This window comes from Podarcis liolepis (genome assembly GCF_965112155.1).
Source record: "Podarcis liolepis genome assembly, chromosome: 12".
Lineage (NCBI taxonomy): Eukaryota > Metazoa > Chordata > Lepidosauria > Squamata > Lacertidae > Podarcis > Podarcis liolepis.
Genome location: NC_139563.1, coordinates 18,228,464 through 18,243,704, shown reverse-complemented (window position 1 = coordinate 18,243,704; position 15,241 = coordinate 18,228,464). Strand labels below are relative to the sequence as shown.

Below are 15,241 nucleotides of genomic sequence, written 5' to 3'. Positions count from 1 at the left end.
TAAGTACACACTGAACAGTTAAAGAAGCAAAAATATTGGGAGTTTACTAACTGGAGTCTGTAAAATGTGACTGCTTCGTGGAAGGTATGGATCCTCACAGTACTGTGTATCTAGGTAAATTTTAAGGGAGTGAAACTCTGTGTTACATAATTTAAAATGCATATATTCAAATATATACATTTAAGGTGAGAACTAATTGCCTCCACATTTGCATTCACAATCAAGAGAAAGTAAAATGCAGGTGACAAGTAACTACTGTAGATAGTTGAGTATCAGGTGTTAGGCAGAAAGACAGCATATTTTCTACTTATAAAGCTCACCACATATGATGCAAATAATGTGAAAGGCAAATAGTTTTTAAAGAAGGGAGACACTGTTGGTCACACATAGCAAAAAAACCCAGTGTGTTTTTCTAGAAAAAGAAGTGCCGGAACTCATTATAAACCCCTCCCTTGTTCTCTTATATTGGTAATGGTGCCCACCTGACAGGTGCCGGAACTGAGTTCTTCTGAATTCCAGCTGAAAAAAAGTCCTGCAAAAACCTGACTATAAAATGGTCATGTCTTTTTGGAAGAAGACTTGAATGAATATATGAGGACTGCATGATCAGTTAACTAAAGATGCCCTCCAGATGTTTTGGACTACAACTCCCATCATGTCCAAAACATCTGGAAAGCATCTACTTGCAGAAGGTTTAACTAAATAAATGGCATTCCAAAGCTAACAGTAATTGCCTGGCATCCAAAATGATAATACTAGCTAGTATCTGAAGAACAGCCTATTTATTTATTACCTGTGAGATTTATCATCCCCCCTTTGATCAAAATAGTGCAGGGGTGACATCCATTGGGTTACATGAGCAGTTCTCAAACTTCTCTCCTCTGCACACCACATGGAGCACTTTAAAGTTGCTGAGGAACTTCGCAGACTACTTTTTTTGTTCTACAAAGTATATCGGCAACTCATATTTTAATGCCCCTAGACTTGCCTTTCTATGTGGTGAAGCAAAATAATTTTTTTAAAAAAAATTCTTCAGTGTTGATATCAAAAACATTCACTCTAGATAAGAGCCTGGTTAGTCTGTTCAATAATCTGGTCCTAATTTAACCAATTAAATACAGACATCCTTGACTATTCAACAATCTTCCCGTGGATGATCTAAACAGAGCTCACAGACCACACTTTAAAACCTCTGAGTTATTGTATTTCAACCTCTTTACCCTATGAGGTAGGTTAGGCTAGGAGGGTAAGGCTTACATATGGTTGTGTAGCGAGCATCGTAAGTGAATGCCCCAAATGGGTATCAAAGTTTCTGGCTATTACGGCATATCTGCATATTACTTGCGCAGGATTTCCACTGGTCTTTTCAGGTTAGATTATGCTAGCAACAGATGTTAACATACAGGGAACCATTTAACAGTATGTGTGCCACACAGTGTTTTTTTTGCTAAAATAATAATGATGAGATGCTGGTACCCAATGCTGACTTCACATGCCCAAACCTACAGATAGCAGAATCAAATGCCCTGCTCCTCACCTCATAGACAGGGATTTAATCCTTCTTAGTTTGGGTGCACAAAGGGGTTCCCTGCAGGGAATTCCATTACATTGCAGAAAGCCTGTAGATAGCAGCTCGAACCATCAGGTGATGCACAGGAAGTTCAATCCTGCTTGCTATCTCCCCAACCCCCATGTGTGACAGGTGATAAAGACCACCCACCTGTTGTTCACATGGCATCATTATGATATCAGATGATTGACAAGTGGGCTCATTCTGGCCACTCATCAAAAGTTGGCTCATGTGGTCGAAGCAGATAATAATCTCTACCACTAAACCAAAAAAGGTTCCCCATCCCTCTTAAAAAAGGTGCCAGCACTTCATACCAAAGTGTACCATCAGAAATGTATATCCAGCTCTGTGAACCACAAAAATATCCTATCAACAAGTCCATCTGCTGTCATCCCCACCTGCTGCTATTCCAACAACTGGTACTAGGTCACTTCAGCCCTCATGCCAACTTTCTCAAATCAACTGCTCTGTGAGGAGGAGGTGGAAAGAAGCAAACCAAATATAACTTTATCTGCCACTGATTCAACAAGTGTTCTTCCCTACTACAACAGGTTTAGAAGCAAGGGGGGTGTCAAAAATGAGTTCCAGAATGTTTGCCTTTTTGGCCTTTTGTTTATTGTCTGAGATTTGGGGAACTGGATGATGAATGGAACTCCAACAAAGAGTACATTATAAGAAAGCTGTAACTGGGGGGGGGGGAGAACTAATGGGAAAGTTGAATTGGAAGAGAAAACAGAATAAGGACAAGACAATAATAGAAAGTGGAGCAATTTATTATTTTAATGTGCCCTCCTTTGTCTCCTAAAGTCATCCAATTGGTGAATCAAATTGTGAATAATTTATTTTTATTGAACAAAACTGTATATACTGCTTACTCAAACAAAGATCTGTAAGCAGTTTATTGCTAGAAGGCAGGCTGAATGGAGAAGGTAGGACACCTAAGTATTATAAAAATTAAATCTCTGGGTTGATAAAAGAGCATTTTCAGAGTGTTTGTAAAGTTCCAGACATTACTCAAAAAGTAATGCATAATGTGTTTAGCCTGGAGAATTGATTTCTATAACCAAGCTTTGAAAATGAAACATATCAAACTATTTTTAAAAATAAAATAAAGTACTCTCACAGACAGAATTAGGTCAGAATAAGGAGAGCAGAGGAACTAAAAAACAACCAAAGAAAGGCCTTTCAAGTCCTCTGTTTAAGAATAAAGGTATATAAGAAAACAAGCTTCCTGCTGCTTTCTTTAATTACCAGTATTATTGCTCATGTGGAGATATTGAATTCAGAGAATATGTGCAGGAGAGGAAAATATCACAAATTATGAATCAGACTGTCTGGAAGTACTTTGCCACTTTTGCTTGTGAAGCTCACAGATCTATAAGGAAATATGGGAAAATGTTTGGTGCTACAACAACGTGGCAGAACAGCAAGGGCTACACTGGATGCATAAGAGAACTGGGAGGAACCTAAATTTGTTGCAAAAGCAATCATTTCAGTTTCAAATAATATGCCATAACAGCACACGATCAAATCCCGCAACCCTAATAATCTGGCTGCTTACTGACTGAGAACAAAATCCTGGGCAAGATAGATTCAAAGATTCTTAGAAGAAAAAACTGGATCTGTCCAGCATCATATTATCACAGTAATCAACCAGACAATTGCAGGAGTTCTTACTGTGAGAAAGATCTTCCTGCTGTTTAGTTGGAATCTCCTTTCTTGTAACTTAAATACTCTGTTTTAGTTCCTAGCCTCCGGAGCAGGAGACAGCCCTTTAGATACTTGAAGATGGCTATCATATCTCCTCTCAGTCTCCTCTTTTCCAACCTAAATATTCCCTCAACCGTTCTTCATAAGGTTTGGTTTCCAGACTCTTGATCATCTTGGGCACCCTTCTCTTCACATGTTCCAGCTTGTCACTATTGTTCTTAAATTGTACACAGTACTCCAGGTGTGCTCTGACCAAGGCAGAATAAAGTAGAACTTTTACTTCCCTTGATCAGGAAACTGCTTCTGTTGATGTAGCTTACAAGAGCATTCATTTGTTTTGATGCTGCATCACACTTTTGACTCATGTTAAGCTTGTGGTCTACTAAGATCCCTAGATCCTTTTCACATGTACCAATGGCTAGCCAAGTGTCCATGTCCCCCCCCCCATCTTATATTTCTGTTGCTGGTTCTTCCTGCCTAAGTGCAGAACCTTACATTTGTACCTATTGAAAATCACATTGCTAGTTTGGGCCCAGTTCTCCAATTTGTTAAGGTCATACTGAATCCCCTCTCAGTTTGGTAAAGGTAAAGGTAAAGGACCCCTGACAGTTAAGTCCAATTGCGAACGACGCTGGGGTTGCAGTGTTCATTTCGCTTTACTGGCCGAGGGAGTCGACGTTGTCTGCAGACAGTTTTTCCGGGTCATGTGGCCAGCATGACTAAGCCACTTCTGGTGAAACCAGAGCAGTGCACGGAAATGCCGTTTACCTTCCTGCCGGATAGGTACCTATTTATCTACTTGCACTTTGACATGCTTTCAAACTGCTAGGTTGGCAGGAACTGGGACCGAACAACGGGGGCTCACTCCTTCGCGGGGATTTGAACTGCCAACCTTCCAATCGGCAAGCCCAAGGCTCAGTGGTTTACACCACAGCGCCAGTTTGGTATTACCTGCAAATTTCATGAACATCCTCTAAATACCTTCATCCAAGTAGTTTATAAAGATGTTGAACAACAACGGGCCTGGACAGAACCCTGTGGCTCCCCACTTGTCATTTTCCCTCCAGATGATGAGAAATAGCTAGTGAGCACTCTTTGGGTTTGGTCTGTCAACCGTCTACAAATCTGCCTAACAAATACTTCATCCAGTCCATATTTTACCAGCTTCATTCATTTTACCAGTCTCATTCAGTGTGAGAACTGGGGGAGAAGTGCTGTGGGGACTTTTAGCAGTGTACACCAAGCACGCGGCTTGTTCACATTAAACCCACATTAAACTATAGTTTAATGAGATGAGTAAACTGGGTTAGAATATTTTGTCATTTCCTTCTAATGGAAGGGCCTGTGCATGTGCACAATTCAAGGATGTATGTAGGGAGTAAAAAAAATTATAATGTGTAAAAGTGCCTGTTTGTAGTAATGTTACTTGTGCAACACCACAGTCAACTTGGTTGACAGAACATCATGAACTAAGCCTGTGTGTATTTTATATATAGTTCTTAAAGCCAATTTAAAATTTAAACAACTTTAAAACGAATTTTAAATTTAGCTTCAAAGTTTTAGTTGTTGTTTTTAATGTTTCTTGAAGTTTGGGTTTCCAAATAAAGCAATAATGATGAGCCATTGTGTAGTGTCTTCTTCAAATGTTTGTGATGGGGGAAAATATAGTACCTTTCTTTCATGACTCCTTGGGCCACCAGTTGTATTTTGCTTGAGGAAGCCTGCTGTTGTGGACCATCTGGTGGGGTTTTTCCGTGAAGGCTCTTCTGCAGTAAAATTGTTCTCACTGACTGATGTTGAGAGACCAACTAACGCAGGATCACTACTGCGGCGTACATGAAGAGGCATATCTGAAAAGATAAAAAGGACAAAAAAATTATATGTAGCTGACGTCCTTAATCTTTCTGCATTAAGTGTGGAAATTATAAACACACTCACTGAGTATATCCAAAACCAGCATGATGATATGGACTCCAGTGAGTTATCTGCCACAATCAACTGACATAACAGAAGGACAACTTGTATTAAGCATCCATGATGGATGCCTATCCAGCTTTCTTTGAAGCAGCAACATGAAATTCTGTTTCTTTCCCATACCAATCATTATCAAGTCTCAACAGCCCTTCTAGTGAAGATACCATAAATATTTCCTTTCCTTGTAAGTAATGATTAATAGCATAATTTATCTGGAATACTGTGAAGATCCTGAGTAATCCTTTCTCTCCCTTCAAAACAAAACAAACACCACACAGTCCAGACTTCCATGCCATTTTGCTAGCACACAGAGGACCTGCTTCCTACCAGAGGCTATCAATATAGGGGAGGAGAAGATATTGTGTCCCTTCTCCCCCATGAATTTATTGCAACACTGCCCAAACTGAACATATAAAAGAAGCCGTAGATGCTAGAAATATTAAATTTCTTGTTTGTAGATGAAGGGTTTCATCATGAACATTTGCATACTAACAGACAGTGGCCTCTTTCATATGATCGCATAAGCTGCATTTAGGTGACTGAAAATGAATCGCAAGTACAGCTCACACGTTCTCCCTCCTCTTTCAACAGGAAAGCATCTGTTTTCACTTCAGAGCAAATCACAGCTCCACACTGCATATGAACTTGGTGAACTGTGGTTTGTTCTGACCTAGAGATGGGTAACCTGTGCCCCTCAGAGGGATTGTTGGACTGCAACTCCCATCAGCCTCAGCTAGCTTACCCAGTTATGAAGGATAATAGAAGTCTAACAATACTGGGAGAACCACACATTCTTAATCCCTGTTTTATTGAAATTTAGTTTAAACTAACCCAGATTATACTCTGGTTTTATGTTCTGGCTTGTTAACTAGTTTTGACACTGCACAGGTTGCTGACACTTATATATTTGATGGAGGAGGAGGCTTTTCCTATACAGGAGCAACAGTTGACCAGCCTATTCTTCACGCTCCTTTTATACATTGCTCCTTTTTATGCATTTAGATATCTTGATCAAGATTGAAAGACTTGTTGTGGTTGGCACAGAACCAAAAGAGCGCCACGGTTCCAAACATAAAGGTTTATATAGTTTAAGGATATTGCTATGTTGAATATTTGTTTAGCAGCATGATTTCCTGCCTTTAAACCTCTTTGGCATCAAGCAGGACCCAAGAGAACCCCAAAGCAGCAAGTTCTCAAGCATGGTATTCGGGAAACAGGAAAAATCAGTAAAAATGAAAAATGCATTTTATTTTCATTAGGCTATCTATTTTCCCTGTTTAAATACCACACATTTTTATTACATTCCAATACGCTCAACAAAGAAAACACACTGGAAGAGATATGTTCGCTACTAATGAGGCAAAATGTAATATAAAAACAAAGCAAAAATAATTAGAAACATATATCAAGAAGAATCTATTATTTCTTACATAATAATAGTACACAGTTTACGTGCTTCAGTGAGGCTTTCAAGCATATTAAGCAGTCTTACAAATTGCCAGGGCCAAATTCAGACCTTCAGTCTATGTTCTCAAACCCAGCTGATGGAATTGGGGGAGTCGGCTGAGGCTAGCGTGTAAAAAAACCCAAAACCCCACAATCACATCTTTTGGCAGCAAATATAGTAAGATAATTATATGCAGCATGTAAAATGCCTGCTTTTGTCTGTGCTGAGATTAATGTCAATCAGTTTCACTGAGCGACTAGAATTTTGACCAATCTTATTTATACATATTTTTTCTCAGTAGAGAATTTTGACCTATATATATATTCTTACTAGGAAGCCCCAAACACTAAGATGTATAGAAGGTGCTTCAGCTGCCTGATAGTTGTGGCTGATGTGTGGTTGACCACTCATTTTCAGAAGGGATGGCCAGAACTGAGCACAATAACACAAGTTATACCATACAAGCCATTTTACTTCCAATATATTTTCTAATAATCCCAGACACAGAATTGGCCCATTTCACTGCTGCTGCTCACTGAGCTGACATATCCTTTGAGCTATCCACCATTGCCTGATCTCTTTCCTGGATAGTCAAAAGTCTAAGACAGCATATATGCTTTAATTAAGAGTTTGTAGAGAGATCCACACTTCAAAGCCAATCTAAGTTTGCATCCTCCAGGCTCTCTCTCTCTCTCCCCCCCCCCTCTCTCTCTGTGTAGTTGTATGAGAAGAGATTCCCAAATTTTAATATGTATCAGAAGAAATCAAAAATAATGAAGCCAGTAATAATACATTCACTGATTAGTTTGCAATTTCCAAAATCTCATCATAAATTCCTCAACCCAGAAGTCAGTATAATGAGATGCCTAAATACTACTTCTATGCTTCTTTTCATGTGCCCCTTCCCCCTCCCAAAAGATTTACATGCAGGGCTAATGAGAAGACATGACATGAAACTTCAGTCTACTGCCAGCATGAAGTCTTTCCACAGGATGAATCTATATTCAAATGTCAATGATTAGTGCTAATATCCATACTTTACCAACAAAAGTCAATCAGGATGCCTAATTGCTTAAACATATCCAAAATGCATTTCAGCATTAAAAAAAAGGGGGGGAATATTAACATTAGCATTTGCTTAAGGCCAGAATCAGAGATACATGTACAAAATACACAAAATACTCCACCAAAACTGATCTGACATATTCATCTCATCCAGCCTCTAATTAATCACCAGCATTGTTTTGCTTTGTAGTCATTAAGCTCACCTCCCTCTCCCAACCACATACAAGTCCCCCTACCCACCTGGGACAACATACAAATAAGAATGGAACTGTGAACATTTTTTCCTAATATAAGTTTGTTAGGTATAATGTCCTAGTTTACTTAATTTAGAGATTTCAGAATTATATCCCTGTTAGAAAAATCAAAGGGAAAAGAGCTTAAATAATTAAAACACCAGACGAAAGCACGTGTAGGCCCAGTGCGATGTCACAAATTCCTGCATGATGGCAGATAGTGTTTGATGTCTAATGTTGCTTTGAAGAGTGGATAAATCAGCAATGAACTCTAATCACAAGGCTTCAAATTCTCTGTGGCACTAATGCACTGTAAATATTGATTTGCTTCTGGAGCTAAGGTGCATTTTAAATAAGCGCTAGAAATAGGAAATCTAACAACACACTGTACAATAATTTTTTACGAAGTCAAAGAAGCAGAGGAGAGAAATATCATAAAGATGTGCAGAAACCTAAGTACCGTATTTTTCGCTCTATAGGATGCACCAGACGATAGGATGCACCTAGTTTTGTGGGGAGGAAACAAGAAAAAAAATCTGAATCCCAGAAGCCAGAACAGCAAGAGGGATCTGGCTTCTGGGATAGCCTCTTGCAGTTCTGGCTTCTGGGATAGCCGCTGGGATAGCTGGTCTAGCTTTGCGCAAAGCCTTCGCAGGGCACGGGGAGCCTTCATCCCCATGCCCTGCAAGGGCTTCACGGGGCTATCCAAAAGCCAGAATAGCTAGAGGGAGCGCTGCACAGCGCTTCCTCTAGCTGTTCTAGCTTCATGTGAAGCCTCCCCAGGGCAGTGGGGTGCCTTCATCCCCGTGCCCTGCGGAGGCTTCTTGAAGGCACCCTGCTGCCCTGAGGAGGCTTTGCACAGCTAACCCCGAAGCTAGAATAGCGAGACGGAGCGCTGCGCAGCGATCCCTCTCCCTGTTCTGGCTTCTTGCTTAGCCGCGCAGCCTGCATTCACTCCATAAGATGCACACACATTTTCCCTTACTTTTTAGGAGGGAAAAGGTGTGTCTTATAGAGCGAAAAATACGATAGTTACGAAAACATATTTATTGCTATCAACTCAACAGTATTTAGATGAAATATGAGAAGGAAATTTTGTGTGCCTGAACAGAAGAGCAGGTTACTGATTAAGTAAGCTATTACCCATGGTTAAAACCTCAAAGGATAATAGGATTTGCAAGATAACAAAGTGGAGATAGTGACTAGAAATAATTTCACAGTAGCAAGTTGAATGGTAGTAATAAGAAGTGTGCTTTTGCATGAACATGCATCTACCTTCCAGTACTTGTGGTGGGTTGAACTGAATTCTATCTTGGAAAATAAATCCCGTTTGACCTCAGCTGAACTACTACTAACACTTCCTTCCCCATTCCTACGCTTCATTGTAATTATCTTATACTTCTTATATTCTGCCATTATATCTTGCCCTTATCAGAGCCAAGGGAGATGAACAACAGTACAGCAATAAAACAAAGTAAAAGCACAACAAAGTACTGCAGAAAGAAACCACATTTATATTATACAAATCTGAGTACAAATGATATATCATTGAGGGCCACAAACCTGTCAGGACAAATAGGTCTCAAGTTGCTATCAGAATGCATATAACAGGTGAGACAGTATGATCTCAGTAGGGAGGAACCCAGAAAAACTCTGCCATATGGAATAGTGAGGATGCAGTGGAGACAGCAAAGTGCATGCGCTGTATACCTAATTCTTAATCCTGGCAATTACCTATAGATACTAGAGTTAGGTGCTATGGAAATGTTCAGAGAAAAGTGTCGAAGATCTGTTTGTTTGTTTGTTTGTTTGCTTGTTTGTTTAAGTTGAAGCATGCAGCAGAATGCTTTACAAATAAAGAAATAGATGGATGGGCAAACACTTCCATAAGGATGCCACTTAATTTGGTATACTCTCAATGAAAGAGCACTAACTTCACTATTTTTTACTAGAAATGGAAGAAATGTTTAAGGTGAGCAACAGAATTTAATCCTAAATGTCCAAATTCAACAATGTTTTTGGCTTGGCTAAGCCACAACATATAGATCCCAACAACCTCTTTATAAGCCTTTCTTGCTTTGCCTCAGCTGCCAAATATTCAACAGCTGAATTTGCAGGCATTTAGCTGGTTTGTCTTCTCTGCCCACCACTCCTCATTTCAAATTTCAGCCATATAACTCTGACAACCTAGCAAATCAAATTCCATGCAACAGCAGTTTCCTAGGTAACCAAGCACAGATACCAACTGTGCAAAGGAAAAGCATGAATAACCTGCAGCGTCCGACCAGGGTGTTAAACAAAACAGGTATATATATATATTGCTGAGAACACTGTTGATGTTGATGCTGGCCATTCTACAGTGCATAACATTTGGGGTTTTATCCATTCATACTTCTCAATATACCCTAGTCCTAACCATCCACAAATGCAACTATTGCTAATGGCGATGTTTGGTTTGATGTCAGAACACATAAGCTATAGACACAAATTTTGGCACCCTCTAGGCAGGATTGGGAAACCTGTGGCACTCTGGGCGTTGCTGGACTGCAACTCTCATAACCCCTGAGTCATTGGCCATGCTGGCTGGGGCTGATGGGAGCTGGAATATGACAAATTCTGGTGGTCCAGAGCCTCCTTGTCCCTACAACACCCATGAATCCAGCTGAAGTATGCAGGATCCTTCCTCCCAACACTCCAGCTTGGTTTGGCAACTAAGATCTCTGATATTCAAATCACTGGAAGTTAGTGTTTCAATGGAACAATATTCCTACATCAGACATTTTTGGTTTGCAGTATTTGGCTTTTGATACACTGCTGTACACATAGGTATGTGTAAGAGAGCAGGAGGTAGAAAGAGACATTTAGCAGGACTCAACTACTTAAAAGAATTTAATGCTGTTCTTAACTTTGTCATAGAATTACCCAGATGTTTTAGTTTGCTGGTCTCCATAACATGAATACTGTAAGCGTATTTACCAGATGCAGATGAAAATATATATACTTCACAAACAACACACATTTTAATTTTAGGAGGCCACAAAAAAAGAGATGAGGTTTTTAGCTTTTTGGAATATATACCTGTGCAGCATTTAGTCTACAAACCTTCTTTCAAATCTTTTAATAGGAAAAGTATCTACGCAGCAGATTAAACAAGAGAACTGCATATGAAAGAAATACAGACATCTCTTAGCCTAGTGAAGTATCTACTGTAACTCACCTGGGAAAACAATAGATTTAACAGTGCAAGTCTGAAACCCAATAGTTAACATTACAGTTTATAAAAATTCCTGATGCTACAGATACCCCTGTCCAGCCTATTGATTTTTCAATTTGTGTATTCAAATGAAGCTGACATTAGGGGACAGGATTGTACAGATGCAGGGGAATATTCTACTACAGGAAATTTAAAATCAGAGAATGCCTGTATTTCTAAACTGAAAAGAGTGTGAGTGTGAGTCTGTGGGGGAGGGGTGTTTAAGCTAGATTAAGAAACACTTTGGAAAAACATTGCTAATCAGAATAGGCAATGCAGGAATAAATGACCAATTCTGACTCAGTATAGGACAACTTTATACATTTACTGTTCCTTTGTATTCATAGGTAAAACACTGGGAATGACATCTCCTCTTGGAAAGTTTAACATCTACCACCACCACCTCATCATCCTGCAAAGAAGGGCAAGGAGCCTCACCTCACCCATTCTCAATCACGTCCAGCTAAGCAACAGCCAGGTCACAATTTTAAGAACAGAAGAAGCAGCTAATGAGAAGGGAGAAGAGGAGTTCAGGGATTTTAAAAAAATAATAATATAAGTTGTGTGCCTTTGTTGCTCAATTTGATCCTTTTACATGGTTCTGTACGTATTGTGGTATTTTATGCATTGTGACTTGCTGTTATTTTTATTGATCATTGTTTAGTAATTATTTACTGTAATTGCTAAGAGTGAATTTTAAATTATTATTTGCTGGTATTTAGAGAAGTAATTTTATTGTGTACTATTATATTCAAATGAATTACTGAATATTACTTTGATATTTTATTTAGTTTAAAGCTTGCAAGCCAACTTGTGTATTGTAATATAGAAAGACAGTATACAAATCAAAAGTAAAATGAAATGAACATAGACTTCTACAAGGCAGCCCTGTTTTGGGAAGTTTTTAATGACTGATGTTTTAATGTACTTTTAATCTTTTGTTGGAAGCCGCCCAGAGTGGCTAGGGAAACTCAGCCAGATGGGCGGAGGAAGAAGAAGAAGAAGAAGAAGAAGAAGAAGAAGAAGAAGAAGAAGAAGAAGAAGAAGAAGAAGAAGTTGTTGTTGTTAAACAAGGTATAAACGGTATCCCTCAACATATTCCTCAGAGTGGTTGTGAAGCCAAGTAGCTGAAAACCAAACTCTCTCCCCCACATTTTTGACTCCCTAGAAATATGCAAAAGTGACTGCAAAACAATTAACCCCAAAGGCAAATGTACATAGCAAAAATTGGTGTTTTGAAGAATTTTAAGGATATGATTAATGTGTACTTCCCGCCCCCCTTTCCCAACTGTTTTCTTTTTTAAAAAATTCAGGGTGAGGGGAGGAGAACATTCATTATCTACTAGTCACACTCAACACAGTCTCAGATCAGAAGCCAAACATTGGGTATCATCTGACAGTTTTAAGCCTGTACAGTAGAGATGGGGAAACTTTCTTTCTACAATTGATTTTGTTTTCATAGAAACCTACCGAAAGGAAATGCCTTAGAAGCCTTAGAAGCCTCACATTTCAGACACCAAAGAACGTTCAGACCCATGCCTAGGGATGTGGGTAGAATGTTAATTTGGTAAGCTAAATTTCACAAAATGTGGGGAGAGTGGCGCCTTACAAATGTGAAATCTGACTATCTGGAAGACAGGGTGAGTCAAATCCTCCCTGTAAACTTTTATCCCAGGACGAATTTCCCCAAACCAGTGTGGTGGGTAAGTGGATTAAAAGATTGAATTTATGTTTGTTATGACCTTAAACAGAAGAATTGCCTTCCTGACTCAAACATTTCATTTTGTTTCCAGCAGTGGCTATGCTGGAAGCTCAGAGATGAGGCATGAAGTAGAAGGCATGAAAATACCTACTGAGCCAGACAATCAATGCAGCTCAGTAATATACACATGAGCATTATACATCCTGGTGCTCCCAGATGCTGTTGGGCTATAACATTCATCAGCCCTTGCCAGCATGGACAATGGATAGGGATGATGGGTGCTAGTGCCCAAAACATCTGGAAAGCATCAGGTTGGAGAAAGTTAATTTACACTGGCTAGCAGCAGCTCACTCAGCTTGCAGTGCAGAAAGATGGCATGAATTAAATAGAGGATCTCTTGCATGCAACTGAGCTACAGCCTTTCCCTTAGGCCATGAGCCGAGTGGAGAAACTATAAACCAGCCTCCTCCAAGCTGGCACCCTCCATATGTTGTGGACTATAACTCCCACATGCCCCAGCCTCCATGCCCAATGGCCATGTATTATGTGAGGTGTAGTCCACAACATCTGGAGGATACCACGTTGGCTATACATGCCTTGCACCTTCCCCTGGCCTTTATAGTCAGCATCTGGTGCAAAAGATGTATATTTATTCTGAACATGGATGCTTCATTTCTATTCCTTCACCTCCTCAGACTGCTCAGACCCCTCCCCATCCTCCCAACTATGGCTCCTGCCTTGCGGAAGGCACAAAACCCCACAAATTGCTACCCCTTTCCTCTCGTTCATCCTCTGGCTCTGCTACCTCTTCCATTCGCTCCTCGGAACCCTGCTAGTTCCTGACACATTTGTACACTAACTGGTTTATTATTAGGTCCCAATCTAATCAACTTGGGTAAGTTTGCACTATGGTTTAACAAGAAGCAAAGATCAGAAAATGTAGTTTGATCTTTACATGTTTCAATGAACCATGGTTTTTAGCTTAACCACAATCTGCTGTTCTTCAATATATAGATAAACTGTGGTTAGCTTAAAGCAAGTAGTGGATGCTTCTGATCTTCTTCTCAAGAGCACACCAGAGGAAAATATAGCTATGAAACTAAGGCTGAAGCAGGCTCATTCATGTAACATTAACATATGGTTTTGCATTATGTTTAAAACACGCCAATGAATGAAGTACCTTGCTAAGATTTAAAAAAAGCTCACCATTGTACAATAGAAAGGAAACAAAATTCTAGTATTGTGCATATCCACACATCTCACTGCTATATAGCATTCATGAATAGGAAATGAATGCACACAGGTTCATAAGTGTTTGACAATTCCTATTCTAAAGAGTTCACTAGAAACTTTTAAGAGGAGAATCTCTAATTCCCTTAAATTACTGATAATGGCCCAAGCAAATGGAGAACAATTATGATGAAAATTGAATGCTACCCAAATTCCAATTTGTTGTGCCTCCTGAATTAATAATTTGTGCGTATTCCTAGTCTCCTGCAGTATAAACTAAATGCTGCCCCAAGCCATTTCTTTATTTATGCAGCTTCCAAATAATGCTCATTATCACTATAATAATCATATCCCCTTGTATCAAGTCTGTATGCACCACTTTGCATTTAATAAACAAACTTAAAATTATTAGTTGCATTTATTATTCAAAACAGTCTTGGTATGGAAATTAGGTAACAAAGTTAATGCCCAGCCCACTAGTACAATCTACAAATTGTACAGAAGTGGCAATAAAATTTGAGTGCGTTGGTGGATAGCGAAATCAGATTGTCTGCCATGACAGTCTATCAAGAGTTCTTCTCACTTCGGGGAAAACATGGGATTCTGGTGGTTTTTTGTTTTTGTTTTAAAGGTAGACCATGCAACCATGCAGGTGTGTTATAAATCCCCTTTTTTAAAAGTATTATGTTTACATACATTGCTCTTCATAAAAAAATCTGCCTATTCCTTCAATAGGGGAACAAGGCAGCCTAACAATATGAAAGCCAGGCCATGTTCCTCCAACCCATAACTACAAGCTGGAGTCAAGGAAATTTTTAGAGAGAAGCAGGGTGGTACCAAGAATGGTGGAAGTACAAATTTGTAAGATAAAAATTTTAAAAAATCTGAAGACTTTGGACGTATGAATAGCCTTACTTTATCAGGCCAAAGGCCCATCTAGTCCCCCAGCCTCTTCTCACAGTGGACAACCAGATGTCAACTGGAAGCCCACAAATAAATACATCAGTGCAACAGAACTCTCCCCACTTGTGATTCCCAGCAATTGGTAAGCAGGGAT

The 15,241-nt window shown here is 39.4% G+C and overlaps 1 protein-coding gene across 6 annotated transcripts in view; it reads right to left on the bottom strand.

Moving 5' to 3' along the window:
• Positions 1-15,241, bottom strand: part of PARD3 (par-3 family cell polarity regulator) — a 567,261-nt gene that overhangs the window by 307,321 nt on the left and 244,699 nt on the right. For all 6 annotated transcript variants that reach the window (XM_083466611.1, XM_083466612.1, XM_083466608.1 and 3 more), the window contains one exon: positions 4,952-5,130. In XM_083466611.1, the coding sequence (XP_083322737.1) occupies positions 4,952-5,128 (177 nt within the window). In that variant the 5' untranslated portion in view covers positions 5,129-5,130. The remainder of the gene's footprint in view (positions 1-4,951; positions 5,131-15,241) is intronic.